The sequence below is a fragment of the Heptranchias perlo genome, chromosome 6 (genome assembly GCF_035084215.1).
Source record: "Heptranchias perlo isolate sHepPer1 chromosome 6, sHepPer1.hap1, whole genome shotgun sequence".
Classification (NCBI taxonomy): Eukaryota; Metazoa; Chordata; class Chondrichthyes; order Hexanchiformes; family Hexanchidae; genus Heptranchias; species Heptranchias perlo.
The window spans coordinates 23467838-23482398 of record NC_090330.1 but is presented as its reverse complement, the minus strand read 5'-3'; the positions used below and the strand labels follow the sequence as shown (position 1 = coordinate 23482398).

The following is a 14561-nucleotide window of genomic DNA, read 5'->3' as shown; positions in this document are numbered from 1 at the left end:
AGCTGGTACAACAACAACTTGCATTTATATAGCACCTTTAACGTGGTAAAATGTCCCAAGGCGCTTCACAGGAGCAATCAAACAAAATTTGACACCGAGCCACACAAGGAGATATTAGGACAGGTGACCAAAAGCTTAGTCAAAGAGATAGGTTTTAATGAACACCTTAAAGAAGGAAAGTGAGGTAGAGAGGCGGACAGGTTTAGGAAGGGAATTCCAGAGCTTAGGGCCGAGGCAGCTGAACACACTGCCGCCAATGGTGGAGCAAAGAAAATCGGGAATGCGCAAGAGGCCAGAATTGGAGGAATGTAGAGATCTCGGAGGATTGTAGGGCTGGAGGAGGTTAAAGAATTAGGGAGGAGCGAGGCCATGGAGGGATTTGAAAGCAAGGATGAAAATTTTAAAACTGAGGCGTTGCCGGACCGAAAGTCAATATAGGTCACCAAGCAAAGGGGTGATGGGTGAAAGGGACTTGGTGCGAGTTAGGATATCGGCAGCAGAGTTTTTAATGAGCTCAAGTTTATGTATGTTGCAAGGTGGGAGGCCAGCCAGGAGAGCATTGGAAAATCGAGTCTGGAGGTAACAAAGACAAGGATGAAGGTTCCAGCAGCAGAGTTGCTGGGGCAGAGGCGGAGAAGGGCGATGTTACGGAGGTGGAAGTAGATAATTTTGGTGATGGAGAGGATATGGGGTCGGAAACTCAGCTCAGGGTCAAATAGGACGTCAAGGTTGTGAACAATCTGGATCATCCTTAGACAGTGGCCAGGGAGATGGACGGTGTCGATGGCTAGAGAACAGAGTTTGTGGAGGGGACTGAAATCAATGGCTTCGGTCTTCCCAATATTTAATTGGAGGAAATTTCTGCTCATCCAGTACTGGATGTCGGACAAGCAGCAACAAATCAAGAGACAGTGGAGGGGTCAAGAGAGGTGGTGATGAGATAGAGCTGGGTGTCGTCAGCGTACATGTGGAACCTGATGTCGTGCTTTCAGACGATGTTGCTGAGGGGCAGCACGTAGATGAGAAATAGGAGGTGGCCAAGGATAGATCCTTGGGGGACTCCAAAGGTAATGGTGCAGGAGTAGGAAGGGAAGCCATGGCAGGTAATTCTCTGGCTACGACTGGATAGATAGAAATGGAACCAGGCGAGGGCAGTCCCACCCAACTGGACAACGGAGGAGAGGCATTGGAGGAGGATAGCGTGGTCAACCGTGTCAAAGGCTGCAGACAGGTCGAGAAGGACGAGGAGGGATTGTTTACCATGGTCAAAGTCACATAAGATGTCATTTGTGACTTTTATAAGGGTCGTTTCAGTGCTGTGGCAGGGGTGGAAACCTGATTGGAGGTACAGAGTTATTGTCACAATCTTGGATTATGCTCTGTTTTTCTGACAATGTAACCTAACATTTTGTTTTACTTTCAAAGCTTCAGCTTATATGCTAAAAGAAACTTACCATTTTCATCCAGTGAGAAGTCATCTTGTGCATAGCGGAACTTCTCAGGACCACAGGCGATAAAAATGTCATCATCACCAAAAAAATCCTGAAGGCACATCACCTGTAGAGTAGAGAAGAATAAAGTAGTCAGGTAGATTCTATCACAGTTGTACAGACAACTGACATGCATATAGAAACCACCCAATTTTCCTTCCCATTGATTTCAATGTAAGGGAAAATCAGGCTGTTGCTATAATGGCCGGTCGATTCGCATCACCAGTTTTATGCCTGGGTGGCAAATTGAATATCTATCCCATTGTCTTTTCTAGATTTTATTTCGTTTTCCATGCATTTGAATTTTTCTGTTGCTAACTCCTGTCTTTCACCATCACTGCTACAAAACTTCACTAAAAATAGAATTTTAGATTTCTCTACAGCACCATAGACAATGCAAATCCCTGATCAAGAGGCACAGATTCCACTCAGCATAAGTATGCAATCTGTTAGAGTCCCCAGCCTATGCCAGATAGCCTTTTTTGTGTGTTTATGTTTTTTTAATGAAATGCAATCAAAGCAGCTATAACTGATTTATTTTTATTAATTTTTTTTAAATTATGAACAATATTCCCCTGCCAACACATACATTCTTCTGGTATTTTTAGCATTCAATATATCAGCAGAGGAAGCTTGTGGTTGCTATACTAAATATACATCAGATTTGCAGCGATTTTTTGCTTTTTGTTTGAGTAGGTAGTATTGCTGATAAATATACGGGAGATATTCCACTTCAACACTCCCGGCACATGCCTGGAAGCATATCAGGAAATTGTGTAGCCCCAGCCGGCGATTTTCCGTTCAATAAAATCACGGGATGGATTTACACATTTCCTCAATATGTAGAAAATCTTCCTTATATCCACAGGTCATCTCCATTGCTTTTTTGAAAGTTGTTACTTTTCAAAATATTATATTTGCAGCATGTCTGTTATTGTAAATTGTTTGTGTCTGAGAGATTGAGCTTTCTAGAAACTGATCCCAAGGCCTAAATTTTAACCCTGAAGAACGGGTGGGCTGGGGGAGAGGAGGGGCAGTAAAAATTTTTTAAATCTAGAACCCGACTCCAACCCGGCCAATTCCGGTTTTAAGACGGAACGAGGGGCAGGTGACGAACCCGCTCTTAGGAGGCGGGTCAGTCCATGAAAGCTTTCAAGGAATCTGTGGGCCTCTGTTTTTATAGCTCTTTTATTTTTAACCTCTGGGGGCCGGGATTCCCGAGCCGCCTACTTCACGCCACGTGTGAGGAAGCGAGTAGGCCCGAAACAGCAGGTAAGTGTTTATATTGCACTGCTTGTGCCCGGAGGAGCAGGAGTGCTTCCCCCAAGGCCCAACAAGCTTACTTGCAGCGACCCCCCCCCCCCCACCAACCCCACAATCTCCATCCCCTCCCGATGACCCCCAACCCCCCCAATGGCGCCCGACCCTCAATGACCCCCAAACAACCCCAACCCCTCCCTCATTTAAGACTTACCTTCTCACATCCGCTTCCTTCCTCTTCTCCCGTCCGACTGACAGGCGCAAAACAGACAAAAAAACATTTTAAATGTCCTTACGTCAAAATCGTAAGGACGTCCGGGAAACCCGTACTTCCAGGTTTCCCGTTGGGAATTGCCCCCCCACCCCCACTGTCTGCTCCCCGCTGACTTCCCGGCTCAGTGTTAAAATTTAGACCCAAATGTCTAGACCTGCTCTTCTCTCCTGAAGGCAGGTGTTGGCTGTCATCAGTTTGCCAATACTTCAACTTGTGGTGAACTTAAGAGTCCTGGAGACTCAATATTTATAGGCCTTTCAACTGCGGTTACATCATAGCTAAAGCTTATCCTGTCCTCATCAAACATCTACACACCTACACTTTCCAGCAGAGGCACTGGATAGTGATCAGGAGAAGGAACTCTCACCTAGCTTGGGGACACTGAGACAATTGTGTCACACTGCTGCCCTGCCTGAGATCAGTTAACCATGTCTGGTTTTTCTTCCCCATTTCTACTTGACTATACTTTATGAAACAGACTAATTTTACTAACACCAAAGATATGGAGCAATGTGCAGTAACAAGATCCCCATTGCTGACATTACCCCAGCATGTTTGTTTTCTAATGAGAAGTGAAATACAGAGGAGCCCCTTAAAAAGATTATGCTGAAAATTAAAACTATCCCAAAGAAATAATCTACTTGAGTTGTTATGATCTGGAATGTACTGCCTGAAAGGGTGGTGGAAGCAGATTCAATAGGAACTTTCAAAAGGAAATTGGATATATACTTGAAAAGAAAAAAAAATGCAGGGCTATGGGGTAAGAGCAGTGGAGTGGGACTAATTGAATAGCTCTTTCAAAGAGCCAGCACAGGCATGATGGGCCAAATGGCCTCCTTCTATGCTGTATGATTCATTACTCTATGATTCTATGATACTTCTAAGTAGCTATCATTGATTGTACTTAACCATAGAGCTGTGCTCTTGTTCAAAGTTTTTAGTGGCACTGCACCATCTTTAGTGTAACATGATGTAAACAATAAGTAGAAAGTGGTTTTAAATCATAAAGGTATTTTCATACATACTCTAAAGGATACATCTGCAAATAACTTTAAATTCGGCTCAGTGGCTCGTGCATCTGAGTCTGAAGGTCATGGGTTCAAGACCACTCCAGAGACTGGAGCACATAATCCAAGCTAACACCTTAGGGGCAATTTTAACCTAACCCACCCAGCAGGAACGGAACGGGTCGGGTCGATTGAGCGGTTAAAATCTTACTGCCCCGTTCCCATCAGAAATCCGTCGACTGCCACTTTTACTGTGATGACTCAAGTCGCAAACACATCCTGCCAGAAAGAGGCAGGTGCCTCATGAATAAAATCAAATAGTGGTCCGATGGCATCATTTGGACCCCGCTCACAAGTCTGGCCCCGCAGCAAAACTCTTAGTTTTAGCTTCACAAATTGACTGACATGAGTGGGAGATGTATTCAAAGAGGTACTCTCACCTGCAGGCACTTAGGTCATTAGAATATGTGTGCCATTGTGAGTTCTGTGCTTCCAGTTTGCTACTTAATGAATTTTTGCCCCTTACCTACCCTTATTAAGCATTCACTGCCTATCATGGTTGCTGTTTTTGCTTCATCTCTTTGGATGGATGAACTGTTGGAAGGAGAGGAGCAGCAGCAGCAGTCAGGAGAACAAGGACAAGCATCAGCTGTGCCTGTTAGAAGACAGCAGATGAAGGAAGCTGCTCGTAGAAAGCCTTACTCAGCCCACAACGTGTATAGGCCAAGAGTCACTTTCCTGGATATTTCTGAGGAGCAGTTCAGGAGGAGGCTGCACTAACCTATGACGCCTGATACAGCAGAACCTGCTGCCAGCTGGACCACATCCTTGGTATTATCTTAATATTTCTATACTGTACCCTTTCCATAACCTTGACATCCTTTCTAAAGTAGGGCACCCAAAACTGAACACAATATTATAACTGTCACCTAACTAATGACTTGTATAGGTTTAACATTACTCCTTTGCTTTTGTGCTCTTATTTTAAAACCTAGATTCCAAATGCTTTCCCCCCCCTCCCCACAGCTTTATCAACTTGTCCCACTTTTAAAGATTTGTGCATCTGAACCCCTCAGTCTCTCTACGCCCTTCTGGAGTCACTTACAGTCCTCTTCACCACTAATCATTCTATTTATTTTTAGTTTGCCTGCAAATTTTGATATTGTGCCCCCATTCCCAAGTCCCAATCATTTGGATATTTTGAGACGAGCAATGGACCTAAAACTGACCCCCAGGGATTACAAATCTTTACATACACTTTCAATAAGATCCCACACAGGAGGTTGGTGAACAAAGTTAGAGCACATGGAATTCGGGGTAATATACTGGCATGGATTGAGAACTGGTTAACAGACAGAAAACAGAGAGTTGGAATAGATGGGTCTTTTTCAGGTTGACAGACTGTGACTAGTAGGGTACCGCAGGGATCAGTGCTTGGGCTCCAGCTATTCACAATCTATATCAATGATTTGGATGAGGGGACCAAATATAATATTTCCAAGTTTGCTAATGGCACAAAACTAGGTGGGAATGTGAGTTGTGAGGAGGATGCAACGAGGCTTCAAGGGGATATAGACAGGCTAAGAGAGTGGGCAAGAACATGGAAGATGGAATATAATGTGGAAAAATGTGAAGTTATCTACTTTGGTAGGAAAAACAAAAATGCAGAGTATTTTTTTAAATGGTGAGAGATTGGGAAATGTTGATGTTCAAAGGGACCTGGGTGTCCTTGTACATGAGTCACTGAAAGCTAACATGCAGGTGCAGCAACCAATTAGGAAGGCAAATCGTATGTTGGCCTTTATTACAAAAGGATTTGAGTACAGGAGTAAAGATGTCTTACTCCTGTACTCAAATGCAATTATATAGGGCCTTGGTGAGACCGCACCTGGAGTATTGTGTACAATTTTGGTCTCCTTACCTAAGAAAGGATATACTTGCCACTGAGGGAGTGCAACGAAGGTTCACCAGACTGATTCCTGGGATGGCGGGATTGTCGTATGAGGAGAGATTGAGTAGACTCGGCCTGTATTCTCTAGAGTTTAGAAGAATGAGAGGTGATCTCAGTGTAACATACAAAATTCTTACAGGGCTCAACAGGGTAGATAAAGGGAGGATGTTTCCGCTGGCTGGGCAGTCTAGAACCAGGGGTCACAGTCTCAGAATAAGGGGTAGGCCATTTAGGACTGAGATGAGGAGAAATTTCTTCACTCAGAGGATGGTGAACCTTTGGAATTCTCTTCCCCAGAGGGCTATGGAGGCTCAGTCATTGAGAACATTCAAAGCAAAGATCGACAGATTTCTAGATATTAAAGACATCAAGGGATATGGGGATAGTGCAAGAAAATGGTGGTGAGGTAGAAGATCAGCCATGATCTTGTTGAATGGCGGAGCAGGCTCAAGGGGCCAGATGGCTTACTCCTGCTCCTGTTTCTTATGTTCTTATACCTCAAATGTCAAAAAAACCCACCATTAACCACCACTTTCTATTTTTTGCCCTTTAGCCAAATTTATATCCATGGTACCATATTCCCTTTAATACCGTGTGTCTTAACTTTATCAACAAGCCTCCTACACAGCACCTTATCAAACATCTTTTGAAAATCCATACATAAATACCATCTGTTACACTCCCTTCATCAATACACTCCACTATTTTGTCAAAGAATCTATTATAAACTTATCCACTACTAACGTTATGCTGACTGGTCTAGCTACCCAGTTTATATCTTTCTCCCTTCTTTAACAACAGTGTCTCACTGGCAATCCTCCAGTTCTCTGACAACTTCTTATATCCAAGGCTGTTTCAAAGACTGCAGTCAAAGCCTCTGCTATTCCCTCTCTAACTTCCCTCATCATTCTAGGACACATAGCATCAGGACCCAGTGCTTTTCCACTTTGAGTTTCACCAATTTTTTCAGTTATCCTATCTACTTGCTCCATCTTCTCACTATGTATCCTTTCATTTGCACTATTACATTGTTCTGTGTAAACCATGATAAAGTTACTCATTTAATATCTCTGCCATTCCTTCATCCTCCATTTCCTTTTCATCTCTAATTGGCCCATCCCTTTCTTTAACTATTCTGTTATTTTTTTAATATGTTAATAACATCCTTTACTATTCCCTTTATGTTACCTGTCTGTCATTCTTCCCCTTTTAGGCTTTTTATGTTTTTATTTTTGCATTCCCTCTATATTTTATACACTCTCCATGATCTCCTTTTATATTATTAGCCCTGGATTTGTTATATGCCTCTTTTAAAGTCTCATTTTAAGTCGTCTTTCCTTATTCATCCAAGAAACTCAAGCTTTACCTGCATCCCCTTTACTTCTTGTGAGGAGGTGTCTAGTTTGTACCCTAATCATTTTCTATCTTGAACCTTTCCCATTGTTTAGCTACATAGCTGCCATTTTTTCTTTCCAATTTATCTGGGCAAGTTACCTTTTCATTTTGTGAAATTGTCTTTTTTTTCTAATCAAGTACCTTTATCTTTGACTGTTCCCTCTTCTTCTCAATTTTTATATGTCCCTGTTTCCTACATGCTCCCCTACCCTTATACTACCTACTTGCCCCACTTCATTTCTTGGAACTAGAAACAGAACGGATTCCTTCCTTCTTGAACAGCAGTGTCACATTGGCAATCCTCCAGTTCTCTGACACGATTTCCATATCCAAGGCTGTTTCAAAGACATACATACTAAAAACATACTAATGTAGAAAGCAGTCCCTACATATTGTAAAAACCCCTCCCTTCTTTGCCACCTATATTTACAAAAGTAAATTTGGATAATTAAAGTCACACATTATTAGGGCCTTATTGTTCCTACACTTTTCACTAATTTGTCTACATATCTCATCCTCTATTTCCTTTCCATTATTCAGTGGTGCATAATAAACTCCCAATAGATTAATAGTTCTCTTATTGCTTAATTCTAACCAAATAGATTCAGCTTTTGCACCAACTTCTGCATCATCCTTACACCCGAGTGCTCTAATATACTCTATCCTTTCTGAATATTTTATAACCAGAAATGTTTAGCTCCCAGTAGTGCCCTAGCCTAAGCAATGTCTCTGTTAATGTTATTATATCATACCTCCATAGAAATGTGATAATCTAGTTTACCAGTTTTATTTAGACTATTTTGTGCATTTATGTGCAATTCAAGCCTACCTCTGTTTGGCAATCTTACTCTTTTTAATTTCCCCTCATCAGTTCTTTCTTACTTTCCTGTTTTTTCTCTTCCTACACCCCGTGTCCCCTTTGTTTTCCTATTTGCTTCCTCATCTTGTTTTTTTCCTTCCCCTGCCATAATACTTCAAATCTTCCTCCACAGCCTGAATTACCCTTCCACTGAGAAGGCTGGCCCCAGCCCTGCTCAGGTGAAGCCCATCCATCCTGTCCCAGAACCAATCCCAGGAATTTCCCTCCTACACCATTTCTCCAGTCGCTCCTTTATCTCCCTGATCTTACTATTCCTATGTTGACCAGCACATGGCACTCAAAGTAATCCTGACGTTACTGCCCTTAAGGTCCTGCTCTAATATGTCTCCTAATTCGTTAAACTCCTTTTGCAGAACTTTTTGTATTTAGCAAGTTATGGATGCATTGTTTGCTAGAGAGAGCAAGTTCATGTTCTTCCCCATGAATAACCAGCGGTAGCATGACAGAGCACTGTAACTTTATAGAGTGGCAGCATTCTTGAAGGTCCCAGAAGGCATGCTCAATGCCATCACTTATTACAATAGGAAAGGATTCTAATCTCTTGATGTGCAGCTCATTTATAACCACCAGCACTGCATTATGCAAGTGAATCCTCCCTTCCCTGAGAGCTGCCACAATGCCTCATTTTAAGGCAGTCCAATATGCCTCCTCACTTTGACCTAGAAAATCAAATCTCTGGGTGGCTCCCAGAAAATCAAGGCTATCCTCTGCAGCTATGTCTGGTGACACCTGTTCGGTATTGCAGGACACAAGCATTAATCAGACCCTAATAGTTTCAGAGCTTAGTCTTGCCTGTTTAGCAGAAGCAGGAAGCAAAACTTCTGCAGTCTTATTAATACTTACATGTGATGTTATGATAAAGTTTATGGTTATACAAGCAGTCTCCAGAACATTTTCTAATTCTTTCAAATGAGTTAAAAAGATTGTGCTTTTCTCAGCATTGCTTCAGTAAAGGAAGATCTTAAAGCTCAAGTTTCTTCTAATGCCGCCTGAATGCATAAATAATAGAACAAGACGCTTGTCCCTAGTCACTTGAGTTTTGATCTGCACAGCACCGGAAAGTACAGCTAAATATTATGCAGAGCCTTGCACTGCAGTAGCTGCATAATTCTCTCCAGGCAGTCATAATAAGAACTGTCTGAAACCCACACCTATAGCTTGTTACTAAGCAATTATATTTTGACACTGAACTATTTTTAGATCATATCAATTGAGTGCATTTTTCTATAAAAGCCCCATATTTTAAATTATTTTTCAGTGTTACACAGGAGAAGGTTTCATCCTCATTTTATTATTGCCTTTAAATCACACTATTGTGGAGGTATAAGAGAAAATTTCCTTTGTACACATTTACTAATATTTCTTTCAAACATAACTCTGTTGTACAAATAGGACAGACTGAAACAAAGACCATTTACAAATTCGAGATGGAGTGCGCCTCATACTTCTATGTGGGAATGAAATCTCCATGGTGACAGTGACATCATCAGGGAGGCACACGTTTCCATGTGAAGTGATTTTTTCACAATGAAATTTGCTCAACATCAATGACATTAGTAAAGGTGATCAAAGTGTTCTTTACAGCTATTCTTCCTTCAATAGAATTTATGAAAACTATCATCTTTTATATACTGCTAATGCAGCTTAGTGACGATTTGAATCTAAACATCACGTAAAGTGATATTATGGAATTAAACTTTTGAGTATTGAATTAGCCTTAGAGCTTCTTGAAAACATATTTTTCTGGCTCTGTGTTTCAAGTATTTCTTCCCTGTGTAAGATCTACTGTGACACCCAGCTAAGAAATCCTTTTCTTACACATCCCCTCACATTGCAACTTAGTAATTAGTCAAGGATGCATACACTTTTTAAAAATTTGTTCCTGGGATGTGGGCGTCACTGGCAAGGCCAGCATTTATTGCCCATCCCTAATTGCCCTTGAGAAGGTGGTGGTGAGCCGCCTTCTTGAATCCGCTGCAGTCCGTGTGGTGATGGTTCTCCCACAGTGCTGTTAGGAAGGGAGTTCCAGGATTTTGACCCAGCGACACGCTTAACACACAAACTCCCTTTTCCCAATTTTAATAGATATTTTTCTGATTGGAGGGATGTTCAGTGGTGTCTCCCAGGGATTATTTTTGGGATCACTTCACTTCTCAACCTGGATCTGGGTATAAGGGACAAAATACCTAAAATTTGCAGACACCATTAAAGCAGGGAGTTTGGTTTACTGTGAAGAGTACTGTACACAGCTTCAAAAAACAGGTTAGCAAATTGGGCAAATAGGTGTCAGGTTGATACAAAGAAATGTGAAGTGACACATTTTGGGAGGAAGAATAAAGAGAGGAAATATACACTAAATGATGAAATTTTAAAAGGAAGATCAGAGACTTAAGGATTCAGATGTACAAATATTTAGAAGTAGGGCGTTAATTAAGTTGTAAATAAATATAGCACATGGGATCTAGATTTTATAAATAGGAGCATAGAGTACAAAAGCAATGAGATAATGCTAAAATTATTGGTTAGGCCACAGTAAGAATATTGTGGAGACTTTAACTCCGTCTGCCCAGCAGAAACAGATAGTGGAGTTAAAATTAAGGTGGTCGACTACCTGCCAAGATAATACCAAGTTTGAGGAGAGACTAGAGAATCTGCTGTTCTTTTCATAAGATGAGGATAGGCTAAGAGAAGATCCGATAAATGTGCTCAAAATTGAGGAGTTTCGATGAGGCTACTCAGGAAAACCTAAGAGCTTTATAAGAAGGGCATAAATTTGATCATCAAAAGAACAAAGGTAGAGGTGAGGACAATTTTTTTCACACAGAGGGTTGTAATAACATGGAATGTCCTACCACAGAGGCTCCCAAACTGTGGGGGAAGGGGGACACGCAAGGATGATTCTAGTTGTATCTCACCAACAGATATTGCCTGCAATATGTATTTTCTCCATTAGTGGCACTGTAGCCCATCCTACAACTCTCAGGCTGATTCCTGACTCTGTCCAAGTAACAATTCCAGCTAACAGGTATTTTCAATACTTTTCTGTTTAAATGTGTTTAGTTCAGTTAAAAAGTAAGTTTTTTGCTTTCTGGTCTGTACCTCTACAACACAAATTTCTTTTTGGAAGTGCTCATGAGTCCGGGGTGGGGATAGGGCCCAGAACGAGCAACAGTTGAATTTTTCGTCACTGGCTAAGTACCACTGTGATAGAGAATTAAATAAATAGCAGCAAGTCGGTGCCCACAAACACCACCACCCCACAGACTCTGCTTCAAAAATCAGTTAAAAGGATCTCCCCGCCCCCCCCCCTTCGGGTTCTACTGTGCTATGGAACCCCCGTTTTTTTTTGTCCCCTGCATCTAAGTCCTCATGAGCCCTTGGGTCCCCATGATGTTTAGACAGGTTAGATAACTAGCTCTCCTATGGGAGTTGGGCAGGGGGGGTAAGTAACTATTCTCTGCTTCACACCTACCTGGAACAATATGGTTCAGATCAAGATCTTACATTATGTGGAAATCACAGATGCAAATGTTTCCTACCCTTCCATAGCCCAGTGCATTACAGGTCCCACATGCTGTGCCATGATGTTACTTTACATCACACAGCATTTATTTATTCACTACTTTCACTGGATAATATAGTCCTCAAAGGATCATGGACAATAAATCAGAATCCCACAGCTTCTCGTCACATATCCGCTATTTCTCCTAGGTGGAAGATTTGATATAAAACAGGTAGCATTCAAGACAGTACCTGTAACACCGTGTATTGTACAGTTATTAAAAATCCTTATTAAAACACAGAGCAGACCAAATCAATTTAAGCCTAAAAAAGTAACCCAACACAATAATGATAGAATCTTTTGGAGTACAATTCTACTTAAGACAACCCTTGGTATTCCACTGCAAATGCAGTGTGGAGAAAAATAAGATTCTGAAATCAATTATTGCAATTCACTTCATTTCAGCTCAACTCTAACCACCTAATCTTATCAAGAGCAGCCTCAATTCCTAATATTTTCATAGACATACTTGAAAGAAAAACAGTAAACTATAGGTTAATAAAATGCAACAAACTGAAAATCAAGTTTGTGACAGCAGCTAGTTTCATAATATAAGAGGCAATTTTCTTCTTCTTTCACCCCACTGTTTCTGCCTACCTCCACTTCTCTATTGCTTATTATCTACCCTCATAATACAATGTATGCCATTTTAAATTACAATTCAGCTCTGATATTTTGTAGATAATTACATGGCCATAGTCCACCCATGCTGCTTCACCCATGTAAGCATCGCTTTGTTCAGTACAGAAGATAAAACAGGTTATTAACTTTATAAATCTACATAATGGGGTTTATACATCTTGAAGTGCTCTTCTCCAAGCATCTTTATTTAACACAGTTTAACTCTTTGAGCACAGCAGTACTATTCTTGCATAGTCAACAATATATTTCATAATAACAGAGACATTGGGATCCAAGCATTTTGTGTGTTATAATGAAGCGCCTGCTATAAGATAACCAAATAACATAAAATGTAGATTGAAGAATTGGCCGCTTCTGTCCAATGACCATACAAGATAAGGTAACATTTTATTTGTGCAGTTTGCATCTGTGCTATTGCCAATATCAAACTTAGTCAGAAGTACTGTGTTGCTAAAAATATACATTTACTGTAATTAAGTAAAGGTTAAATACACACTCATAGCTGTATAATTAATTCACTGATATTTGATAGTTCAAGTTCATTTCAGATACTTTTTTCTTGTGCCCAAAACAAAAGGGAGCTTGCATAGGCAAACCCTCGCTCCCTATGAACTGAAAAATGATCTTATGCATGAAATAATGTGGGACAACAATGTGAACAATGAATTCTATTACAATGAGATAAGCACTGGAAATAGTAGGAGATATAACCATACATCCCTGAATTCCAGGATTGATAGAAAATATCACACTGACAAACCATAAGACTTATTAATCTTGCATGGTGGTATTCAGCATAAGTAAGATTAATGGAAACAAGATTAAAAATGGTGGATTTTCAAATTGCTGTTAATTGAACACCAACAGTAACCCATTTATTTGATGCCAATTGCGAAATCTAGGCTACACTTTCTCTTCCAAAACAATGGAAGTTAAGAGTTGCTCAGCAGTTCTCTTCAATAATTTTGATAACTTAGATCAGAAACCCTTGATAAAAAGCTTTTATATGAAAAATGAACCTCAGAGTCAGTTGCTACTCTTTAGCCATATCGCAGTACAACAAGGGAACTAAAGAACATGGCACACTCAGATAATTTAAATGTCTCTCTTCTTTTTTGATGTTAGTTGGTGGCAGGCCAAGTCGAGAAGGCTGTTAAAAAGGCATACGGTGATCCTTGGCTTTATAAATGGAGTCACACAGTACAAAAGCAAGGAAGTTATGCTAATCACTGGTTAGGCATCAGCTGGAGTATTGTGTCCAATTCTGGGCACCACACTTTAGGAAGAATGTCATGGCCTTGGAAAAGGTGCAGAGGAGATTTACTAGAATGGTACCAGGAGTGAGGGACTTCATTACATGGAGAGATTAGAGAAGCTGGGATTGTTCTCCTTAGAGCAGAGAAGATTAAGGGGAAATATAATAGAAGTGTTCAAAATTATGAAGGGTTTTGATAGTTTCTCCTAATTTATTCTGTTTCCACTGGCGGGAGGGTTGGTAACCAGAGGATACAGATGTAAGATAATAGGGAAAAGAACCAGAGGGGAGATGAGGAGAAATATTTTTCGATAGCAAGTTGTTATGGTCTGGAATGCACTGCCTGAAAGGGTGGTGGAAGCAGATTCAGTAGTAACTTTCAAAAGGGAAGTGAATATTTACTTGAAGAGGAATCATTTGCAGGGCTATGGGGAAAGAGCAGGGGTGTGGGACTAATTGGTTAGCACTTTCAAAGAGCTGGCACAAGCATGATGGGTTGAATAGCCACCTTCTTTGCTATATGATTCTACGAATCGGTACATACTAACCAGAGCAGACCAGAAAGTCTCATTGGTTGAGTCTTTGTGAATGGAGCTCTGTCTTACAGTTAATAGCAGAGTGGGTTGGCAGTATTACTGTACATTACTCACATCAAAATACAGCACTGGTATATATCAACAACATAAGAAACACGCTAATGGTTCATACTTCCAGTATCATAATAATGACACAAATTGCTTTTATTTCACTCCTGGTCATACTTCTGAAACATGATTAATATGGGAACATCAACTGTTCCTTTTATTTTTTCTTCGGCAACAAATTATTTAGACAAAATCTACAAA

At 40.7% G+C, this 14561-nt stretch overlaps 1 protein-coding gene across 2 annotated transcripts in view; it reads right to left on the bottom strand.

The window, feature by feature from the left end:
- dclk1a (doublecortin-like kinase 1a) overlaps window positions 1-14561 on the bottom strand; it is a 293560-nt gene that overhangs the window by 146304 nt on the left and 132695 nt on the right. For both annotated transcript variants that reach the window (XM_067985937.1, XM_067985938.1), the window contains exon 4: window positions 1455-1557. In XM_067985937.1, the coding sequence (XP_067842038.1) occupies window positions 1455-1557 (103 nt within the window). The remainder of the gene's footprint in view (window positions 1-1454; window positions 1558-14561) is intronic.